The 22,884-nt window shown below is 36.6% G+C and overlaps 1 protein-coding gene across 1 annotated transcript in view; it reads right to left on the bottom strand.

Annotated features, from left to right (window-relative positions):
- The window catches only part of A2m (alpha-2-macroglobulin), a 61,997-nt gene that overhangs the window by 6,403 nt on the left and 32,710 nt on the right, over window positions 1–22,884 (bottom strand). The window contains exons 19-28 of the mRNA XM_020174956.2: window positions 19,399–19,627; window positions 18,530–18,656; window positions 18,081–18,202; window positions 17,635–17,686; window positions 3,237–3,320; window positions 2,751–2,927; window positions 2,211–2,298; window positions 1,269–1,425; window positions 920–994; window positions 294–474 (exon numbers count right to left, since the gene is read on the bottom strand). Coding sequence (XP_020030545.2) covers window positions 294–474; window positions 920–994; window positions 1,269–1,425; window positions 2,211–2,298; window positions 2,751–2,927; window positions 3,237–3,320; window positions 17,635–17,686; window positions 18,081–18,202; window positions 18,530–18,656; window positions 19,399–19,627 — 1,292 coding nt within the window. The remainder of the gene's footprint in view (window positions 1–293; window positions 475–919; window positions 995–1,268; window positions 1,426–2,210; window positions 2,299–2,750; window positions 2,928–3,236; window positions 3,321–17,634; window positions 17,687–18,080; window positions 18,203–18,529; window positions 18,657–19,398; window positions 19,628–22,884) is intronic.

Raw genomic sequence — 22,884 nt, 5'->3', positions numbered from 1 at the left:
GTGTTTACTGATAAAAGAACTAAAACACAGCCAAGTTGATGACTTCTCCAAGATCTCACAGATAGTACATTATGGAGCTAGTATCCAAAGTAAGCTTCTTACTACTATACTTGTAAGTGACTAAATCTTGTCTTTTGATGTCTGATTTTATTAAGAAATCCTAGATTTTATAAAAATATGATGAAAGAAGAAGGGGGACAGAGCTCACAAGAGGAAGGAGTAGGGAAGTTTTACATTACAGTTCTCAATACAGAGAATGTGAGACAGGAGAAATAACTCAGGTGTGCTCTCACCTTCTTTCACAGCTTCTTCATCAAGTGATTTCATTATTTCTTTCCTCTTGTCCTGGTTCCCTGCCAGGGAAAATGCATAGGCCAACAGGGCCTTGGTGTAGACATGGCTGCCATGGGCTCCTTCCTTTGCTGACTTCCAGGCTGATTCCAGGCAAAACAGGGCATTGCGGACGACAGGATGCTGTGAAAGGAGGGCAGAAAAGGAAGTGAGCTACAGGAGCAGGGTGCTAGCAGTCCCTGGTAAAGGATGATGATGGCCAGGAGGAAAAGAAGTTTTTAGAATGGATTTGTTCATTTTTTCATTTCTTATGGATAAAGAGAATAGTATTAAAAAATCTGCTACTCTTATTTTTAAAAGGTTGACTATAGACTATATCTTTTGGATACTTTTTTTGAGAGTGTAGGGGAGGGCTGTGGTGGGAGAGAAATAGCATAGGGGACATCCCTGGGAAAGTATTAAAATTTTGTAAATGACCGGTTCTCTCTTGGTCTGAGGAGCATTCATGCTGCAGATAGGGAAAGCTGATATTTGGTTTTCAGTAGGTTAGTGCTTTATCAGCAAGTAAATAGTTTTTTTTTTTTGCATGCAGAACTATCCTTTAACAGGGAATTGAGGTGACACCTACAGTGACTGAGAGTGGAATCTCCAGAAGGGCAATGGTGATATAGGCAGAGAGGGTCACTTCATCTTCTACTCCTCCCTGTGAATGCAAAAGAGAATGAGATTTGAGTAATTAAACTTCCCAGAATGCCATTAATCAGCTCTTTCTATTCTACTTCGTCATAGAATTTATCCTCATTCATATCCATCTCCCCAGGGAAAAATACCACAACCAATCTAAATTCCATCCCTTCTTTCTTAGGTTTTATTTTCCTCAGATGCTTTCTGTTAACAATCTCTACATGATCATTTTCTGTATTCATTTTTATGGATATCATAATGTACAAGTCAAAACTAGCCCTGAAATGGTTCACCTTTATGGCATTGTTGAGCAGTGACCCAGAGCTCCTGAAACAGCCATTGTCCTTCTGCTTCTGGGAGAGCCAGAGGAGGGCTTGGGTAATGTGTTCTTCATCAATATAGATATATCTTCGAGCTTGGGCAAAAGTCTTCAGTACAAAGGCTGTAAGCCTGCCAGGGGAGAAGAAGTGATGATATTTATGTTATTACAATGATTTTATAACCATTTCACAGCAACGGGCTTCAAGAGGCTTGTTTTACATCGAGAAGCTCTGTAATAGGAATTTACGTGCACTTAGAGTTGTTCTCTCCTTTAGTCGCATAATTAATATACTAGATCTAATATTTCCTTGCTGACTCACTTTCCTTTTGTTATAGGAGGCTAACTACTTCTAATTACTTATTTTCTTAGTTATGCATGGAAGACTCTAAATCTCTCTTTTCCTTAAAAGATTTTCTTCTATAGACAACAGAATGTTCTCACTTACAGCTCTTATATGCAACAGCACCTAATATGCTTTGCCTTAGGAATGAAAAAAAAATAGTGTTCATATTACTTTCTCTCTCTCAATTCTTTACTCCTTTAAATTAATTTATTTTGTCAATATAAGTATGACCTAAATAACATTAATATAGGCTGAAGTTAACATGGTTTACTGGAAATTATGATATGTTCACTGACCATATCATTTAAAAACTCTGATTATAGGATCTATTTTAGAAAGAATACCATGGTATATCATTAACAGGATGACTTTTGGAAACAATTCTAACATATTTATATTTGAACATCAGATTTTCTGTTTGTTACTTGCTAATCTCGGTGCATTTATCTTGGGAAATCCACTATAAGTCAAATAATACATATTCTGATAGAGTTACTGTGAATATATTGTGGTAATACATATAAAAAGCTGGCACAAACATAAGAGCTCAAGAAATGCCCCTTCTCTTACCAAGTATTGCCCTGGCTCCTGCCATGCTTCTCTCCAAAGGTACTGTAGGAGCCATCATGGTGCTTGTAATTTAATTGTCTTTGGTAACCTGAAATGGAAGGTTAGTGAAACAATGAGGCAGATTAAAGTGCATGCTGAGTTCAGAGAAATTATTAAAATGTCTTGGCCTCTCTTGTGGCACTTTGTAAATTTTTCTGTCATATGTTACAAGGTTCTAAACCTTTAAAAAATTATTGTTGTACCAGGGGCACATTGTATATTTATCAAAGTTATTATATCATAGTTGAATTCACCCCCTCCATCATTCTCCTTTTACCACCCCTCATTCCTAGAAGAATTTCAATAGGTTCTCAATTGTAAACATTTTATTCGAGGTTGGACAATGGACAGTTTCCATGGAATTAAACATCATGGCATTCTTATCATAGTAGCTATCACACTGGGATAATAGTATAATAATATTGATAAGTTATTTAAGCCTATTGGGAAATCCAACTGAAATAACACATCAACTTTCTAATCACTCATTCAATCACTCACCAGTGTTGAGATAGCCAATGGCCTTGGACTTGATTTCATTAGTCAGCTGCTGTGTTTCATTTAGATAATCCAGAACATAGATGTTGGGAGCAAAGAGAACCATGTTCTGCTCTCCACAGCCATAAGGCATCTTGAGGAGATTTTGTGTGTTTTGCATGGCAGAGGCTAGTATGTCTCCTAGGGGATGGGAGAGATGAGAAGTGATAAACTTTAGAAATTATAATTTATCTGAATCATTACAAAGAAACAAATAATTGACTGATGTAAAATGATGAGAAATTTTAGGATGTATGATCAACAAATAAGTTCAAAGAAGATAAAAAAAGAAGTTAAAATATATATATATATATATATATATATATATATATATACAGGTGTGTGCCACCAAACCCAGTTTATATTTGTAATTTTGAAGAAATATTTATAGAGAAGAAATGCAGTATAGAAATTGTTAATGTCCAAATCCACTAGGAACTGAACACTCACCCAAAACTGAGATAGAAGCTCGGGCAGATTCTTCTACCACATTTGGTGGCAGCTTCAACAATAATTGTTCTGATACCTCAGCACCTAGGGAAAGAAAGAAATCAGCTATATGAAAACGATTTTTGTAATGCATCTTTTTAAGGCTCTAAGACCCAGAAGGTATAATTATGCTTTCCATCCAAACTACTGAAAAGTTGTTTCTCTTTTAGTAAAACAGTTTTTATTTTTTTTAAAATATCTTAAACATGGGCTACTGGCATTCAGATGTTTTTAGCATTTCATCCCCAACTATCTTTCCCCCTGTATGTAGAGTTTCATTACAAAAGAAAATTGATGATCTTATGATTTTGTGACAGTCATCTTATGGCTTACAAAAGATGGCCATGACAAGGTCATCTATTTTCATGCCCACTTTTGACCTCTTTAATAGCTGCATGAGGAAAAACATTCAACAAAATCATCAATATACACATAGGACAAGAAAAAATTCCCCCAATGTCCTAAATTCTACAATGTCATATTCTTTCCTCAATTACTTTTCACTGGATATAAATATAGTATTTTTATGAAAGACCTATAAAATAGGGATGAAGAGATGAAGACGGATGATATTTGACTGAGTGAAAGTAAAAGTTACTACCAATGCATAATTTATTTCTGTTTTAATCTTAGTGAATTATATGAAGATGCAAATGAAGCCCTTTTTCATAAAGTTAATATTAAAATTTTTGTGAGAAAACAAATACCAGATGCAAACTTTTAAAAAGAGTAACAACCAAGTGGAAGAAAATACTTTATCTTATTTAAAATAAAATAATTATTGCTGACAAACATACATATACTTCTATTTTAATCTTGGTGAAATATATGAAGAAGAAAATGAGAGAAGTGTAATCCTTTTCCTCATAAAATGAATGCAATTATATAAGAAGTCAGATGCCACGAGAAAAGTGAAAAGATAAATGACCAACTGAATGAAAATATTTGCAATGCATTTAACCTTTGTTGAATCCTTTAATGAATTCTTTCTTTAAAGAATCAGTGTCATAAAATTAAGGTCAAAAAGGACAACATACTCAAACACAAACAGTCAAATGATTTGATGGCAATTTATCAACATGTTTACTTTGAGCAGCAAAATATTTTTTAATCTCTATTTTTGGCAAAAATTATAAACATTGAAGGTAACTGTAATGACGGTAAGTATATACTATGAAAATTTATACTGATGTAAGCATAAATATATTTAGGTAATGAAGAGGGGAGTTTTATTAGTTCTATTAAAACTAAGAATAAAGCAAGATGGCATAGTGGAAGTATCAGGCTCCACAATTTCCCACAGAGAGTTCAGCTAGCAGCTATCCAGTGACTGAGACATCTTTCTGAAATTCTCAGTACTTAGAAACAAGTTTGAGACACCTGTGTGGTCCACAGAACTGACTGAAAATCAATTAGAAGGTAAGAATCATCACACTTTCCCCCAAGTTGGCTCAATGGGGAGGATTTCCCTGGGCCCACAGTTTTTGTGGGGGGAAAGAGAACCAGAGGAAGTCATCCAGCTTCTGTCAGTCTAAGATGCTTCCTGGGGAGCCCACTGTGGTCTCACCTCACAGAGAATACTGGGAGTAATGTCACAGCTAAACTATGAAGAGTCTGGTAGAAACAAAGAAAAGAAAGAGAGCTCATGGTGAGCAGCATGTGGCTCTTAGTGGTATCTCTATGTTCCTATTAGCTGTGGAGCCTGTTTAGGGGCTCACCCACAAAGCTGAAGTGGTTGCTTTCAGAAGCATGGTGGGATGTTCAGTCTGGGTTCAGTCCTTAGATGACTTGTCTATGCCTAGCCTCAGAATATATCCTAATGAATTCACACAGGCAGGGAAGACACCTGTCTCCATACATTTTGGAGAAGGGTAGGGCTGAACATCACTGATCTGGCAGTCCAAAGAGTGTCTCAGCACAGCCAAAAAAAAAAAATGACCTCATTAAGGTAAGGAAGATACCCACCTCCACACATTTTGGAGAACAGGAGCCTGATTTGCTTTGCCTGGGACATCAAACACAAGCTTGATTCAGCTAAACACCATCTCATGGCTTCCCCAGACAGGTAGAAAATCATCAGTTATACCTTTCTAAAGAGTACAGTCACTTGTTCTACCTCTCCTGGGTAGTGGCTCCAACTAATCTTGAAGCTCAGCCTATATAACCTTGCCCAAATGCACCCTCCGATAGTGGAATCATCCAGTCAGAAGTACGTCTATGGTCAACTTGACCAGAGGCCACTGCAATACTCATCCAGCAGCTGTACTGATAGGTGAGGCCAGACAATGATCTTCCCAGTGTGTACAGCCCAGACAGCAGCCTCATTCAGCATCAAAGAAAGGGCATTGGCCCTGCCAACTAAAAAACCCAGAGCAGTCTCTGTCTGGGATTGTTAGCATCTGAACCTTCCAGAATCACAGGCTATACTAAATAACTAAATAGTGAAGCTATGGATCCATCAAGAGACACCTATAAGGGGCAGAAAAGTTGGCTGTCAACTTAAATGCCCAGAAAACTATGCAAAGACAGAATTACAAAGAATTAGGAAAAATGCCACCTCCGAAAGAAACCAACATAGCTCCAAAAATAAAGCAGAAGTCTATGAAATAACTGACAAAGAATCCAGACTAATCCTCTTAAAAGTCTCAGTGAATTATGAAACTGTATGACTAGAAAATTGAATGGAATTTGGAGAACAATTCAGAGACGCTAGAAATAAAACAGATAAATACAAACAATAAAAACAAAATAGAAATCCTACAGATGACCCATGATACCCCAAAGAACACCTTGTTCTCATTATATCATGGGTAAATATCTACTGAATTATTAAAATTAAATAAGCAGAAATATCATACTAAGATATAGAAATCCCAGTAATACAATGCTTGACACGATTTTATATATATACACGTGTATCATGTTTCCAATAGTGGGACTTTTTGAGGAAACTATGGGAGGAGGGAAGGGAGAAGATAATGTAGAGAGTTAATGAAACACATAGCATCTGTGTAGGAAAAAGGCTCAACAAAATTTACTAAAGTTGTTGAACAATACAGGGTAAGGGAAAAAGGGTAAGGAAGAGTAATAGAGGGGATTAGACTGATTAAAGTACAAGATGTTTATAGGTGAAATACCAAGGCAAAACCCCTCTGAATAATGAACAGACACTTAAACAATGAAGAAAAAGAATGTAAAATAGGTCATGTTAAGTGGAGGGTACTAGTGAGAGGGGGAAGGTAAATGAAGAGGGTAAAGAAGAGTGAATATTGTTGATGTACTTTCTATATGTGTATAAATATGGAACATTGAAACCTGTAAATGTCATTTTAAGAACAGGTAGTGGGATGAGGGAGAATAATGGTGGGATGAACTTAACCAGGGCACACTGCACATATATGTGGTAATGTGACATGAAATTTCCTGTTTAATCATTATATACTAATATAAAAGAGAATACAGTGCTTGAACTGGAAGTTCAATATAAAGCTTAAGCAGCAGACTTGATCAAGCAGAAGAATCAATGAGCTTGAAATCAGAACATTTGAAATTACCCAGTCAGAAGAACAAAAAGAAAAAAAAGAATGAAAAGATGGAGTTATGGGACACCATCAAGAAACTAAAAATCACATAAAAGGATTTCCAGAGGAAGAAAAAAGAGGAAAAGGGCAAGGATGCCTATTAAAATAGATAACCACTGAAAACTCCCCTAATCTGGGGATAGATGGAAACATTCAGGAATAAGGAGTGCAGAGGTCACCAATCAAATTCAACTCAAAGAGGAGATCACCAGACATAGTAATCAAAACATGAAAGATTAAAGAAAGAACTTCTGAGAGCAACAAGAAATAAGAAACAGAAACACACCAATACATAGGAGTCTTAATATGACTATTGATGGATTTCTTAGAAGAAATCCTGCAGGATAAGAGATTGTGGGATTATTTAAAGTGCCTGATTGGGGTAGGGGTAGAGAATCTTGACCACCAAGAACACTTCACCCATTCAGAAATGAAGGAGAAATAAAAACTTTCTTAGAAAACAAAAGCTAGGGTAATTTATGACCATTAGTCTGCCTTATAGGAACTACTGAAGGGACTTCTTTAAGCTGAAACAAAAGGCTACTAATTAATAACATAAAACACATGACAGTTCAAAGCTGAATGATGTAAGTAATACAGTATTCAGAATATTCTAGGACTGTAAGAATGAAATAGAAAGCAATTTTATTCCTACTACAAAGGCTAAGGGACAAAATTATTTATAAAATCTATAACCAAAATGAGTCATTACAAAATGATGTAAATTTTGATATCAAAACATAAAATGTTTGTGGGGGAATAAAAGTATAGATTCAATCAAAGTTAACTTATTATCAGCTTAAAATAGAGTAAGTATAACTTGTTTAAATAAGCCTTATGGTAACCATAAAGCAAAAACCTTTAGTAGATACACAAATCAAAAGCAAATTGATTTGAGACTTATCACTACAGAAAACCATTAAACCATGAAAGAAGACAGTTGTTCTTATGAAGCAACAAGAAAGCAATTAACTAAATGGCAGTAGTAAATCCTTATCTATCATTAATTACCTTTAATATAAACGGATTAACTTCTCCAATAAAAAGACACAGCATAACTGAATGAATAAGAAAACATGATCCAACACTAGGGAGGACTATAAGAGAATCACTTTATTTTTAAGGACATATGCAGGCTCACTGACACAAATGGAAACTGAATAAGATGGGGAGTAATATTAAATAAAATAGACTTTAAGTAAAAAACTATAAAATGAAACAAAGAAGGACATTATATACAAGTCATTTATTCAAGAGAATATAACAATTGTAAAAACATACATACCCAACATTAGAGTACCTAAATACATAAAATAAACATTACAGGATATGAAAAGAGAGGGTGAAATACAATAATAGTAGGGGACTTTAATACCCCACTCTAAACAGTAAAAAGGTCATCGGAACAGAAAGACTAAAAAAGTTTGACTTAACACATTAGTTCAAATGGACATAACAGATGTGTCCAGAGCATTCCATCAACAACAGAAATCGCATTCTTTTCAAACACACTCAGAACACTTGTAAGATATTCTTCTACACTAAAAAAGAAGCAAGATCCCAAGTAAACAACTAAACATTCCTCTTCAGAAACTAGAGAAATAAGGGAGAGATCCAAGATGGCAACCGGAATACAGTCACAGACCTTCTGACCTCCGTGATCCAGGGACCTTAATAAGAAGCTGGAGACCTGCTTGATCGAGGTAAAACACCAGGGAGAGCTGAAACACCAGCACTCTGAACCCCTAGCTGGCGGGAGGCCTCTCCACGCTACCTTATTCTAAAAGAATAGCTGGCGCTGCACGCTAAGCCCTGCCCCATAGGCCCGCGAGCCACTGCTCCATACACTGTGGGATCTCTGATCCTCTAGCCCTGCTCCTTTGCCCCTCCATGGCTGTGCTAACCCAAACTCCCACCCCTCAGAACAGCAGGATCTCCATGGGACAAGCGGTTAAGGCCAGGGATCCACAGACATTTATGATCTCCGCCAGGCTATGACCCCCAGCCTGCACAGCCCTGCACGGTCTCCACCTGGCCACGCCACCAAGACCTGCACAGCCCTGCAAGAGCTCTGTTTTGCTGGGTTGTGCCAACCAGCCCTGGATGATCTCTGCTTTGCCAGCCATGCACTCAAGGCCTGCACAGGCCTGCAAGATCACTGCTCTGTTGGCATGCACCCCAAGGCCTGCCACGTTGGAGATCCAAACCTGCACAATCTCTGTCCCCCAAGGCCTGCTGTGCTGGAGATACAAACTGCACGATCTCTGTTCCGCTGGGCTACACGCCCAAGGCCTACACAGCCCTACACAATATTCACTCCGCAAGCCTGTGCCCGAAGGCCTGACAAGCCAGGGACCCACACACCCACGATCTCCATTCTGCTGGACCACGCCCCCCCCAAGCCTGTCAAGTCAGGGATTCACAGACACGCAGGATCTCCACTCCACCGGCCTGCGCCCTTCAGGCATGCCAAGCCCACGATCCAAAGGCCACTACTTCACCTCAGCTAAAGGCCTCCACCCAAAGGCCTGTGGGACCCCTCCCACCTTCCACTGGCCACAGGAAGGCTCTAAAGCTACCTAAAAGACACACACACAGACAGGTCTGGATGCTAAAGAACTAGCATCAGAAAAACTAAGGCTGCAATTCTATTGTCCCAGAACTGGTGATTTCTTTTTTTTTTTTTTTTTAATTTCAATTGTAATTTTTTTCCCTTCTTTAAGGGATTTGCTGCCTGGTTTACTGTTTGATCATCCACCATCTCTACTTTTTTTTTTCTTTTCCTCACTACTCTATTCCTTTTATCTTTCCATCTCTCTCTTTTTTTTTTTTTATCATTCTTTCTTGGTCTTGTTAGTATTAATACTGTTACCCAGCTAATACTAAATTTCACATAGTGCATGGATAGAAACATTACCTAGTGGAAACTGGGAAGAAGAAAAAGGGAAGGAAACCACCCCCCCAAAATAAAGTGCTACAGGATTTAGAGCAAAATGAAGAAAACGGATACTCAGACCCAGACTCCAACAAAACAAAAATAAACTATACAAGGAACCCAATGAAGCACACAAGAGCACCCTTAAAGAATAAATATTACAAGTAATTAATGAGAATTTCATAGAAATGTTACTAGACATGGTCAACCAAAATGTACAGGAGGCACTCAAGAAATTCCAAGAGGACAAAAATAAAGAATATGAGAAAACACAAAAACAAATAAATGAAATCATAGAAGCCCTAAATAAATGCCAAACTGAATCTGAGACCACCACAGAGAGATAAACACATTAAGGTCAAAAATTGACAATATTAAAGAGGAAGTAACCCATGATATGGAAAACCTCAGAAAAAAGAATGAAACAGAAATACAAAACAAAATGAAGGCCATTCCAGCAGAATAGAACAAACAGAAGACAGAATCTCAGAACTTGAAGATGAAATAGCAATTAAAGGAAAAATTGAAGAACTATTAGTTAAACAACTCAAGACCTGTGAATAGAAAATGCAGGAACTCACTGACTCCATCAAATGATCAAACATGAGAATCATGGGCATTGAAGAAGGAGAAGAGGTGCAAGCAAAAGGAATGCATAACATATTCAACAAACTAATAACAGAAAATTTCCCAAATCTAGAGAAAACTATGCCCATTCAGATACAGGAAGCCTCCAGAACACCAAACAGACCTGACAAAAATAGAACTACCCCACGACATATTATCATTAAAACAACAAGTACAGAAACTAGAGAAAGAATATTGAAGGCTGTAAGAGAGAAAAAACATAACATACAAAGGTAAACCCATCAAAATCACAGCAGACTTCTCAACAGAAACATTAAAAAGCAAGAAGAGCATGGAGTGAGGTCTTCCAAGCACTGAATGAAAATAACTTCAACCCTAGGATACTCTACCAAGCAAAACTATCATTCAAAATAGATGGAGCAATAAACGTCTTCCATGATAAGCAGAAACTAAAACAATATATGACCACCAAGCCACCACTACAAAAGATTCTCCAAGGAATTCTGCACACAGAAAATGAAACAAAACCATGAAAGTGCAGGCAATATCAAACCACAGGAGAAGAAAAGGCAAGAAAGCAAAGAGTAACACTGATTCAGCCACACACAATCAAACCCTTAATCAACAAAGACAACTACATGATAGGGATCACCACGTATTTATCAATACTAACACTGAATGTTAATGGACTAAACTCCCCCATCAAAAGACACCGATTGGCAAACTGGATTAAAAAGGAAGATCCAACAATCTGCTGCCTACAGGAGACCCATCTTATCAACAGAAACAAGCTCTGGCTGAGAGTGAAAGGCTGGAAGAAGACTTACCAAGCCAATGGTCCCTGAAAACAGGCAGGGGTAGCAATACTTACCTCGGACAAAGTAGACTTCAAACCTACTTTGATCAAACGAGATAAGGACGGCCATTCCATACTAATAAAAGGGGAAATAGACCAAAAGGAAATAATAATTATCAACCTATATGCACCCAACGTCAATGCACCCAATTTCACCAATCATACCCTGCAGGGCCTAAAAGCATATGTAGACCCCCAACACAGTGGCAGTGGGAGACTTTAATACCCACCATCACCAATAGATAGGTCATCCAAACAAAAAATCAATAAAGAAATCCTAGAACTAAATCACACCATAGATCAAATGGACCTAGCTGATGTCTACAGAATATTTCATCCAACTTCTGCACAATATACATTCTTCTCAGCAGCCCATGGAACCTTTTCCAAAATTGATCATATCTTAGGGCACAAAGCAAGGCTCAGCAAATATAAAATAGAAATAATCCTATGCACTCTGCCTGACCACAATGCATTAAAACCAGAAATCAACAACAAAAACAGCAGTAAAAAACACACAAACAATTGGAAGCTGAACAACATATTACTCAATGATGAATGGGTCACTGATGAAATAAAAGAGGAAATTAAAAGGTTCCTGGAAGTTAATGAAAATAAAAACATGACCTACTGGAACCTATGGGACACAGCAAAGGCAATCCTGCAAGTTTATAGCCATGAGTGCATAAATCAAATGGACAAAAAGATCTCAAATCAATGACCTAACACTACAGCTGAAACTCCTAGAAAAACAAGAACAAACAAACCCCAAAACAAGCTGAAGGAATGAAATAATGAAGATAAGGGTTGAAATCAATGAAATAGAAACAAAAAAAGCCATACAAAGAATAAACGAAACAAAAAGCTGGTTCTTTGAAAAAATAAATAAGATTGACAGACCCCTGGCAAACTTGACTAAAATGAGGAGGAAAAAACCCCAAATCAGTAAAATCAGAAATTCAAAAAGAGAGATAACAACAAACACCATGGAAATCCAGGAAATCATCAGAGACTACTTTGAGAACCTGTACTCTAATAAATTTGAAAATCTCAAGGAAATGGACAGATATCTAGAAACTTACAACCACCCAAAACTGAACCAAGAGGATATTAATCACCTGAATAGATCTATAGCACAAAAAGAAATTGAAGCTGCCATCAAGAGCTTCCCAAAAAAGAAAAGTCCAGGACCTGATGGATTCACTGCTGAATTCTATCAGACATTTAAAGAAGAACGAATACCAACTCTCTTTAAACTGTTTCATGAAATGGAACAGGAAGGAACACTGCCTAACTCATTTTATGAAGCCAATATTACTCTCATCTCAAAACCAGACAAAGACACCTCCAAAAAGGAGAACTAAGGCCAATTTCCCTAATGAACATTGATGCAAAAATCCTCAATAAAATAATGGCAAACCGAATTCAACACCTCAGAAAGATTATTCACCACTACCAAGTTGGCTTCATCCCAGTGATGCAGGGGTGGTTCACCATATGCAAATCTATAAATGTAATACAGCACATCAATAGAAGCAAAGACCAGAACCACTTGATCATCTCAATAGATGCAGAAAAAGCCTTCAACAAGATCCAACATGATAAAAGCTCTAAGAAAACTAGGAATAGAAGGAATATGCATCAACATTGTAAAGGCTATTTATGACAAACCTACAGCCAACATCATACTTAACGGTGAAAAACTGAAACCATTCCCTCTAAAATCAGGAACAAGACAAGGGTGTCCACTATCCCCACTCCTATTCAACATAGTACTGGAATTTCTAGCCAGAGCAATTAGGCAAGAAGAAGAAATAAAAGGAATACAAATAGGTAAAGAAACTGTCAAAATATCCTTATTTGCAGACAATATGATCCTATAACTTAAGACCCAAAAAACTCTACCCAAAAACTCTTAGACACCATAAATAGCTACAGTAAGGTGGCAGGATACAAAATCAACCTACAAAAATCATTAGCTTTTCTATACACCAACAATGAACAATTCCATTCCCAATAGCCTCAAAAAAAAAAAAATCAAATACCTAGGAGTAAATTTAACAAAGGATGTGAATGACCTCTACAAGGAGAATTACAAACTCCTGAAGAAAGAGATCGAGGAAGACTACAGAAGATGGAAAGATCTCCCATGCTCATGGATCGGTAGAATCAACAAAGTAAAAATGGCTATACTACCGAAAGCAATCTACATGTTTAATGCAATTCCCATCAAAATCCCAATGACTTTCATCACTGAAATTGAAAAATCTACCCTAAAGTTCATTTGGAAACACAAGAGACTGTGAATAGCCAAGACAATACTCAGCAAAAAGAGCAATGTGGGAGGTATCACAATACCTGACTTCAAACTATATTACAAAGCAATAGCAATAAAAACACCATGGTACTAGCACAAAAACAGACATGAAGACCAGTGGAACAAAATAGAGGACCCAGATATGAACCCACACAGCTATACCCACCTTATTTTTGACAAACGGGTCAAAAATATACGATGGAGAAAAGACAGCTTCTTCAACAAATGTTGCTGGGAAAAGTGGTTACCCATCTGCAAGAAACAGAAACTAGATCCATGTCTATCACCCTGTACTAGTATCAACTCAAAATGGATCAAGGACCTAAATATCAGACCTGAAACTCTGAAGTTACTACAGGAAGGAGCAGGAAACACTCTGGATCAAATAGGTATAAGCAAAGATTTCCTCAATAGAACCCCAGCAGCCCAGCAACTAAGAGAAAGGATGGACAAATGGGACTTCAAAAAATTAAAAAGCTTCTGCACAACAGAAGAAATGGTCTCTAAACTGAAAAGACCACCCACAGAGTGGGAGAAAGTATCTGCCAGCTATACATCAGACAAGGGACTGATAACCAGAATATACAGGGAACTTAAGAAACTAAACTCTCCTAAAATCAATGAACCAATTAAGAAATGGGCAACTGAACTAAACAGAACTTTTTCAAAAGAAGAAATTCAAATGGCCAAAAAACACATGAAAAAATGCTCACCATCTCTGCCCATAAAGGAAATGTAAATCAAAACCACATTAAGATTCCACCTCACCCATGTTAGAATAGCCATCATCCAAAACACCACCAACAATAAGTGCTGGCGAGGATGTGGAAAAAAAGGAACCCTAATCCACTGCTGGTGGGAATGCAAGCTGGTGCAACCACTATGGAAAAAAATTTGGAGACTTCTTAAAAATCTAAACATAAACCTGCCATATGATCCAGCAATCCCACTCCTGGGGATATATCCAAAGAAATGCAACACAGGTTACTCCAGAGGCACCTGCACACCCATGGGTGCAGTGCTATTCAAAATAGCCAAGTTATAGAAACAGCCAAAATGCCCCACTACTGATGAATGGATCAAGAAAATGTGGTACTTGTACACAATGGAATTTTACTCAGCCATGAAGAAGAATGAAATCTTATCATTTGCAGGTAAATGGATGGAACTGGAGAACATCATCCTAGGTGAAGTTAGCCAGGCTCAGAAGACCAAAAATTGTATGTTCTCCCTCATATGCAAACTTTAGATCTAGGGCAAATGCAGCAATGCTGATGGACTTGGATCACATGACAAAGGGGAGAGCACATGAGGGAGATATAAGAATAGGTAGAAAACCCTTAACATGAAAGCATTTGATGTCCCCACTCCAGAGGAACTAATACAGAAATCTTAAAATGACAGGTTATCATAAGCAGGGGATCAGGAACCAAGGTAAAGATCAGTTAGAGTTGAATCAACATGGGTCATAACACATGGGTACATGAGAGAAATAGGAGGACTCTTTCTGTATAGCTATCCTTAACTCAGCTAGCAAAAACGCTTTGTCTTTCTTATACATATGTCCTTTCTTCAACAAAATCAGTGATAAGGGCAAAATGGGACCTGCCTGAAGTGAGGAGGGGAGGAGGGAAGGGTGGGGGAGGGGGGCAGGGTGTGCGAAATGACCCAAACAATGTATGCACATGTGAATAAATTAAAAAAAAAAGAAACTAGAGAAATAAGGATAAACTAAACCCAAGTTGGCAGAAAGAATAAAGTAACAAAACTCACAGCAGAAATAAATGAAATAAACAGGAATATAATATGAAATAACAATGAAATGAATTAATTTTTAGAAATATAAACAAAATTGATTGACCTTTAGCTATATTAACTAAGAATACAAGAAAGAAGATTCAAATAAGTAAGGTCAATAATGAAAAATGAGGCATCGCAACACACATCGAAGACATACAAAAGATCGTAACAGACTATTACAAACAACTACATTAAAAGAAATCAGGTAGGCTAGAAGAAATGGTTGTATTTTTTAACAAAAAACCTACAAGACTGAGTCATATAGAAATAGGACATGTGACTAGACCAAAAATGAGCAAGACTACTCATTCAGTAATAAAAGTCTACCAAAGAAAAGGCCAGAACCTGACAGCTTCATTGCCAAATTCCAGCAAACATTTAAAGAACTAATACCAATCCTTTTCAAAGTCTTCTAAGAATCCAAAGATGATGGCATGTTTCCAAATGATTTTTATGAGGTCATCATTGTTCATGTGAGACAAAGGCATTGTACAAAAACTTCAGGCCAATATCTTTTATGAACGCAGCTGCAACAATACTCAATTACGTATTAGCAAACTAAATATAACACCACATTAAGAGGATCATTCACCATGGTCAAATGGGATTTCTCCCTGGGATGCAAGTATGGTTCAACAGAAACAAATCAATTAATGTTATATGTTACATTAACAGAATAAAGGACAAAAATATGATCCTATTATTATATGGAGAAAAAGCATTTGACAAAAATAAAAATCCTTTCAGATGTGAATAAGGCACTCCATCCAATAACACAATACACATTCTTTTCAAATGCACACAGAAAAAATATGAAAATATTTTCATATTTTTTCTGATCATAATGACATGATAAAAACTCTTATTAAATGAACCTAGGAGGAATATAGACAATAAAATACAATCTGTGATAAGCCCATGGCTAACATAATCAACAGTGAAAAATTTAAAACCTTTTCTCTATAATTTGGAAGATAATATAGATAGTGTGGAAAAATGAGACCTGTTGAAACTATTCCAGGAATGGGGGGGGGAGGGGATGATAAAGGAGAATGATGGGGGCTGAATTCAAATATAAATCAGAAGAACTTTTGTAAATGTCACAATGTACCCCAACACAACAACAACCACCACAATAATAATAATAATAATAATAATAATAATAAAGAAGCCTCCTCGTCACTTCTGCTTAGTGTAATACTGGAAGTATCAGCAAGATCAATCAGACAAAATGAAAAGAAATAAAAGGAATACAAACCAGAAAGGAAGAAGTAAAATTTTCGGTGTCTGACATGACCACAGAAAACACTAAATATTCCACTAAAAACTTGTTAGTACTATCAAATGAACACAGTAACATCACAGGACACAAAATCAACACACAAAAATCAGTAGTGCTACTGTATTCTAACAATGAACTCTCTGAAAAAAGAAATAAAGAGAATAATCTCATTTATAATAGTTTTGAGAAAAAATATATAGGAACAAATTTAACCAAGACCTGTATTCTGAAAACTATAAAATACTGCTGAAAGAAAGATACAAATAAATGGAAATGTCCAATGTTCATGGACTAAAAGAACAAGTACTGTTAAAATGTCCATACTATCCAAATAAATTTATGCATTTAATGTAATTCTTGCCAAAATTCTGTTGTCATTTTTCATAGAAATTGAAAAAACAATCCTAAATATGTATGGAGCCATAAAAAACCCAAGGCAATCATGAGTAAATCTATGGTACTAACAACACAAAACCAATACAACAGAATTGAAAGCATAGAAGTGAATTAAATATGTGTAGTAAGTTAATTTTCAACAAAGATGCTAAGAATACACACAGGAAAGTATTGTCTCTTCTGTAGTTGGTGTTGGAATAATTGAATATCCACATGCAAAAAAAACAAAAAGGACTTAAACCCTTGTCTTACACAGTAGGTCAGAGGGCTGTGGTTTCTTTTTGCTGTGGTAGAGATTTTATTCATTTACTTATTTAGTAGGTTTCTCTATGTAGACCAGACTCACCTGGAACTCACTAGCTGGCCCAGATGGGCTTCAAACTCATGATTCTTCTGCCTCAGTTTCCCAAGTGCTTAGATTACAGGCATGAACAACTGTGCCTGTTAATACTTGGCCTCTTTTATGAACCAGTTTCTTCCTTATTTGTCACATATATTGATGATACTTTAGGGAACGTGTAGATAATGTAAAAGAAATATTTGGACTTCAAGTATTATATGATATTTTGTTAATGTTATTTTAATTACAATGGTTGTCTCTTACCTGATAGACAAAGCAGGGAGTTGGATGTTACTTCCTTCTCTAGTCCTTCAGGCTTAGGTAAAAGAAAGAAAAGTTAGAGGTGAGAACAAGCTGACATTCAGGACATGAGTATTGATAGGGTGACCACAGATTTTTGAATTTTTGAATTAATGTATTTATAAGCACTGTAAAGGAGACAGACTGATAGATGAGACAGACAGATGAGAAAGTGAGTAGAAAATGAAGATATAAAGGAGATGGAGACAGAAAAAGAGACAGAGACAGAGTTGATAAATAGGAATGGGGATGAAAAATATTGTGAAATATTCTTATTATTATGCACTATCATATATTTTTATGGGCCACATATTATTTAGCTCTTCTTACCTAAAAGTTAGAAGCCTAACTGAATTATCTGTTGTTTCTGGGGACTCAGTATTACCTATCAAATGGGCAGACTTACTTACTTCAACCAACAGGGGCTTAATAATTGTGTCTTTCTTTCCATGTTCAGGGACCACAGCCACTTCAGTGCCACATGGTTCTTGAGACTTCAGTGCCTCTGCACTCACAGTGAAATTCACATTTCCTGGGGATGGGGGAAGTCAGTAGAGATGAGTACAATCTTCCCCTTCCTCCATGCTTCCAAACTCCAGATTTGGAACAGTTTAATATTCTGTAACCTTTTGTTTCATAAAACACAGGCAGGAATGGAAGTAGCATAAACTAGAGGCTAAGGTGGAGATGGCAGTGAGTCAGGATAATCTTCTAAGCATCCTTGAATGAAAAGCAAAGAAATAAAAACCCTCCATCTGGGGGTTATTGCCTGAGAAAAGTAGCACTGGTGATATTGTGGATCCCACTGAAATATGCAATCCTTGAGTAGAGAATTGTAGACTATAGGAATTTCTCTCACCTAATGTCTTTGGGGTTACTGCCCAGGACAAAGTGTGACGCCCATTCCCACAGATGCAGTGAGAGCCCTGTTCACTCTCCACTGGGACAGAAAGGAATGCGGGAGAAGCTTCCAGTTGCACACTGACCTGAAATGACACAAGAAACAAAAGTATTAGGGAAGGGATTAGAAAGAAGAATAGACAGAGGGATTAGAAGGAGAATGGGTTGAAATAAAGCATATTAAGGAAATGGTTAGATTTCAGGTTGGTCAATATCAAAGATGATATAAATGAAGACCAAGCATCTTTAGTATATTAGCAGGACCTGAGATCTTAATCTTAGTATTTTGGGGGTAGTTTCCTCTTTCATGTGGTGGGACCAGAGGAGAGGGAAGGTAACAATGGAATGCTGCCCATGTGAGCAATATTTCTTTGATCTGGAAGCTTAACAATATCTTCAGCATCCACAGGAGAGTAAACAAGATTTATAAACAGTTAAATTCAGCAGAGTTAATATGTTCATGGACAACTTTTTAAATGACTATAGTAATGAGCTGTGAAAAGTTAAATACATAGGAATGTAGAAGTAGAATCTTGGAGAATCTATGACATGAGAAGGAAGAGACTTGGTATTTGTTGTCCATGTCAGGAATCTTTAAAAACGACCTAACTATAAAGGGTTATAATACAAGCTAGAAACATGTTTTTGCAAATTGGTATTTAGAGATATCAGAAACTATAAGTTATATCACAAATGAATATCTTTCTCACAGTATTCTTCCTTTGTTGGTTACACATTATATACAAAAGTTTGTCAGTATTCTTGGATGGAAATTTTGATTTACCTGACTACTCCCTGGTGTTCAATTTAGGAATGAGCAGTTCTTACCCGGATGCATTCGGGAAGGTAGTTCAACACAGTGGCCTTGAGGGTGAAGGCCTCTCCACGGATCACAGAGTACGGCATTGTGAGCTCCACAAAGAAGGGCTGGAAGGCTCGGAAGGAGACAGTGGGAGAGAAACCAAGTCCAGTGTCATTGGACAGGCAGAAAGCCCCTGCCTTCCACTCAGTGATGGTGTCAGGGACAGTTACTCCTAATTCAGTCACACCTGATGAGCTGGAGGATGGAGAGGTGAAGGACAGAAGGTAAGCATGTGAATAAATTTTGCCTAGGAAGTACACTCTTATAAATGGTTCTGTTGTCACGACTTGCATGCACTCAACAAAAATACAGATAATGAAGAGCATAATCAAAACCAGATATGGGAAAAGACTAGGCCTTTCTTCCAAATCTGTTTTCTATCTAGTCTATATCAAAATCTCCTATAAATATGTAGTCATAGCAAAAACTTTTATAGGTAATATAGTTATAAACCAAATATGTAATTTGCTATTTTCCTTAAGTTCTGTTATATAAAATAACACTGCATTAAGGCTAAGTGTATATGTGTATAGAGGGATTTGAACTCAAGGCCTTGCTTGGTAGGCAGGTGCCTTACCACTTGAGCCATGCCTCCAACCCCTGTAATTTTTAATTCTACTTTGATTCTATTGTAACCCTATATTTCTAACCAGTAAAATAACTTATTTGTTAATCTGTTCAGTGCTTGTTTATATTATGTTCATTTTCTGGAAATCCTAGAATTAAATTTTTGCAAAATTTCTTATTGCTGATTCAGTTAGATCAATGAGACTTTCTTTAAATATTTATGCTAAATCTCTCCTGAAAATAGCAATGAGTTTAAAAGTACTTGGATATTGAAAAGTTAGCTAAAATTCCCCAGTTTCTTCCTGGAAAGTTTTTGTTTACACATTCTCCCAGTTTTTGCCCAAGGGCTGGACTTGTCCCTATCCCCATTTGGAAGAAGAGGCAGGTAAACAAACAGACTTTCTGGATCCTGAGTGGGGGTGTGAGCACTTCTCATGCTTTTACCCTTTGTTTGATTCAGTGATAAAATTAGTCTATGACTTCTCCTTGGAAGTAATTTTTCAATGTATCAACTTTTTTCAAGCACCTTAACTTTTATAGCTCCTACCCAAGGGTCTGACTCCTGAATCACCTGTCTCTGGGAATGGATGGTACCTGCATTGTCAAGACCTCTGAGACCATAGAGAACAAAAAGACGGTATTAAATGAATATGTGAGAACCTTCAGTGGCTTTCTCCCTGGGCTCAGCATAAAGAGAACAGACAAAAATGTTAAGTTTCCAGTTTTTCCCTGGAGAGGTTTGATTGCACTTAATGTTTTAACTTTCTGAGTTGCTACCTGAGGATCAGGCTTTTCATTAGCTGGTATCTAATGGATATGTGGTGTCTTCCTACATCTTCTACTGGCCAGCTCCAGAGATAGAGCTGAGTTGTCCAGACAATGTGCCTGTCTCTTGGAGCAAAAACAGTAGACATTTTCTTGGCTTCTGGGGGACACAGAGAACAAAGCAATGCATTGAATGTATATGCAGTATGATGGGAGTAGAGGCATTTGCCATAGGTCTTCTTCCCAGCTTTACACAGAAAGAATGGGGTATAAATTCCAACTCCCAAGCTTCTCCCTAAAGATTGAAGGATTTAGGACATCTACCTGCCATTCAAACTTTTCCAACTGCATTTCCAGGGTTTTCTTTCCATTTTGCCTGTCTCAAGGCACTGACAGGTCTCAGTATTCCCTAATTTCCTGGGGCCACCAAGAAGAAAGACAGTGGCTTGGACAAACACAAAGATTTGAGGGACACCTAAAATCTTTGGCTGGGCTGACTCAGGAGGTGTTTCTCCTACATGAAGTTAGTCTGACAATACTGGGAGGGGCAGTTGCCTTATCTAATACATTGAAACCAATGTAGACAATCAAGGAAAATAAAGAAATGGAAAGGTGTTCCAAAGGAAAAAAAAAGAAAAATCTCCAGAGACTGACCTTAATGAAATGGAGATAAGTAGTTTACTCAATAGAGGATTCAAAACAGCAAGCAACAAGGTCAGGCTAAAAATGCATGAACAAAATAAGAAGTCCAACAAAGAGAGAGAAAATATAAAAATCACCAAACATAAATCATACATCTGCAGAATACAATTATTGAAGTGAAAAATCCACCGAAAGGGCTCAACAAAAGACTAGACCAAAGAAAAGAATGGACCAGCAAACTTGACCACAACTCATGTAAAAATCATCTTAATAATGATAACAGAATGAAAGCATAATAATATATGCTTAATAAATAATTAATTTTATTAACTAATATATAATAATAATAGAATGAAAAAGAGTGAAGATAGCTTAAGAGTCCAAAGGAGCAGCATTGAGAAGACTAACATGTACTATCAGAGTCTCAAAAAGAGAGTGAAAAAGGGACAGAAATCAAAATAATGAAGTTTTCTTCCCATGGGGAAGGAAACAGAGCTTAAGATACAGGAAGACTAAAGAATACCAAATAACAATCCAAAGAGGGCTACACTGATGCACATTGTAGTAAAATCAACAAAAGTTAGGATATAAAGAAAATTTTGACAGCAGCAAGAGAAAAGCCATTTGTTGTATATAAGAGAAACTCCATGAGATTATTAAAGGATTGTTTTCCCAGAAACTTTTCAGAAAGGACTACATGATACATTCAGAAGGCTGAAAGAAAAAAAATAAATAAACAAACTTTCCACCAAGAATTCTACACTCAGCAAACACATTCTTCAAAAATGAGGTGTGATAAAGCTGAGGACTTCATCTCCATTTCTCCTGCCTTAAAATAACACTAATTGGAGTTTTTCTACTTGAAATAAGAGGACACCATAAAACAACATAGGGCATTAATATTATGAAACTCTTTGAAAGGATAAATATATAGATAAATTGAGAATTCTGTCTTAGTAAAATGGTATAGGGTAAATCACTTTAACTATAGTATAAAAGTTAAGAGAGGAAGCATTAGAATAATTACAACTAAGTTATAATACATAATACAAAGAGATGTGAATTGTGATATCAAGCATATAATACGTGCGTAGGAAAGATAAAAGCAGAGAGTCCTTGATTTCAAGGATAGCTAAACTGTTATTGGATTAAAGTAAATGATTACAAATATATTTTATGTAATTCCCTTCGTAACAACAAAGAAAATACCTACAGAAATTAAACACAAGAAAGAGGTTGGAATTGAAACCTATTAATCAAAACAACTCCACAACAAAATACAAAAGACAGCAAAAAAAAAGCAAAAAAAGAGACAAAAAATAAGACAAAACAGTTTAAAAAATGGCAATAGTAAACTTGTCATCATCAATAATTACTTTAAATGTAAATGGACTAATCTTTGCAATAAAAAGATAAAGAATGGCTACATGAATAAAAACCATGCTTAATCTACAGTAAGTGAGCAAAAAACTCACTTT

This window comes from Castor canadensis, chromosome 6, assembly GCF_047511655.1.
Source record: "Castor canadensis chromosome 6, mCasCan1.hap1v2, whole genome shotgun sequence".
Lineage (NCBI taxonomy): Eukaryota > Metazoa > Chordata > Mammalia > Rodentia > Castoridae > Castor > Castor canadensis.
This window is presented reverse-complemented; position numbering and strand designations above follow the sequence as displayed.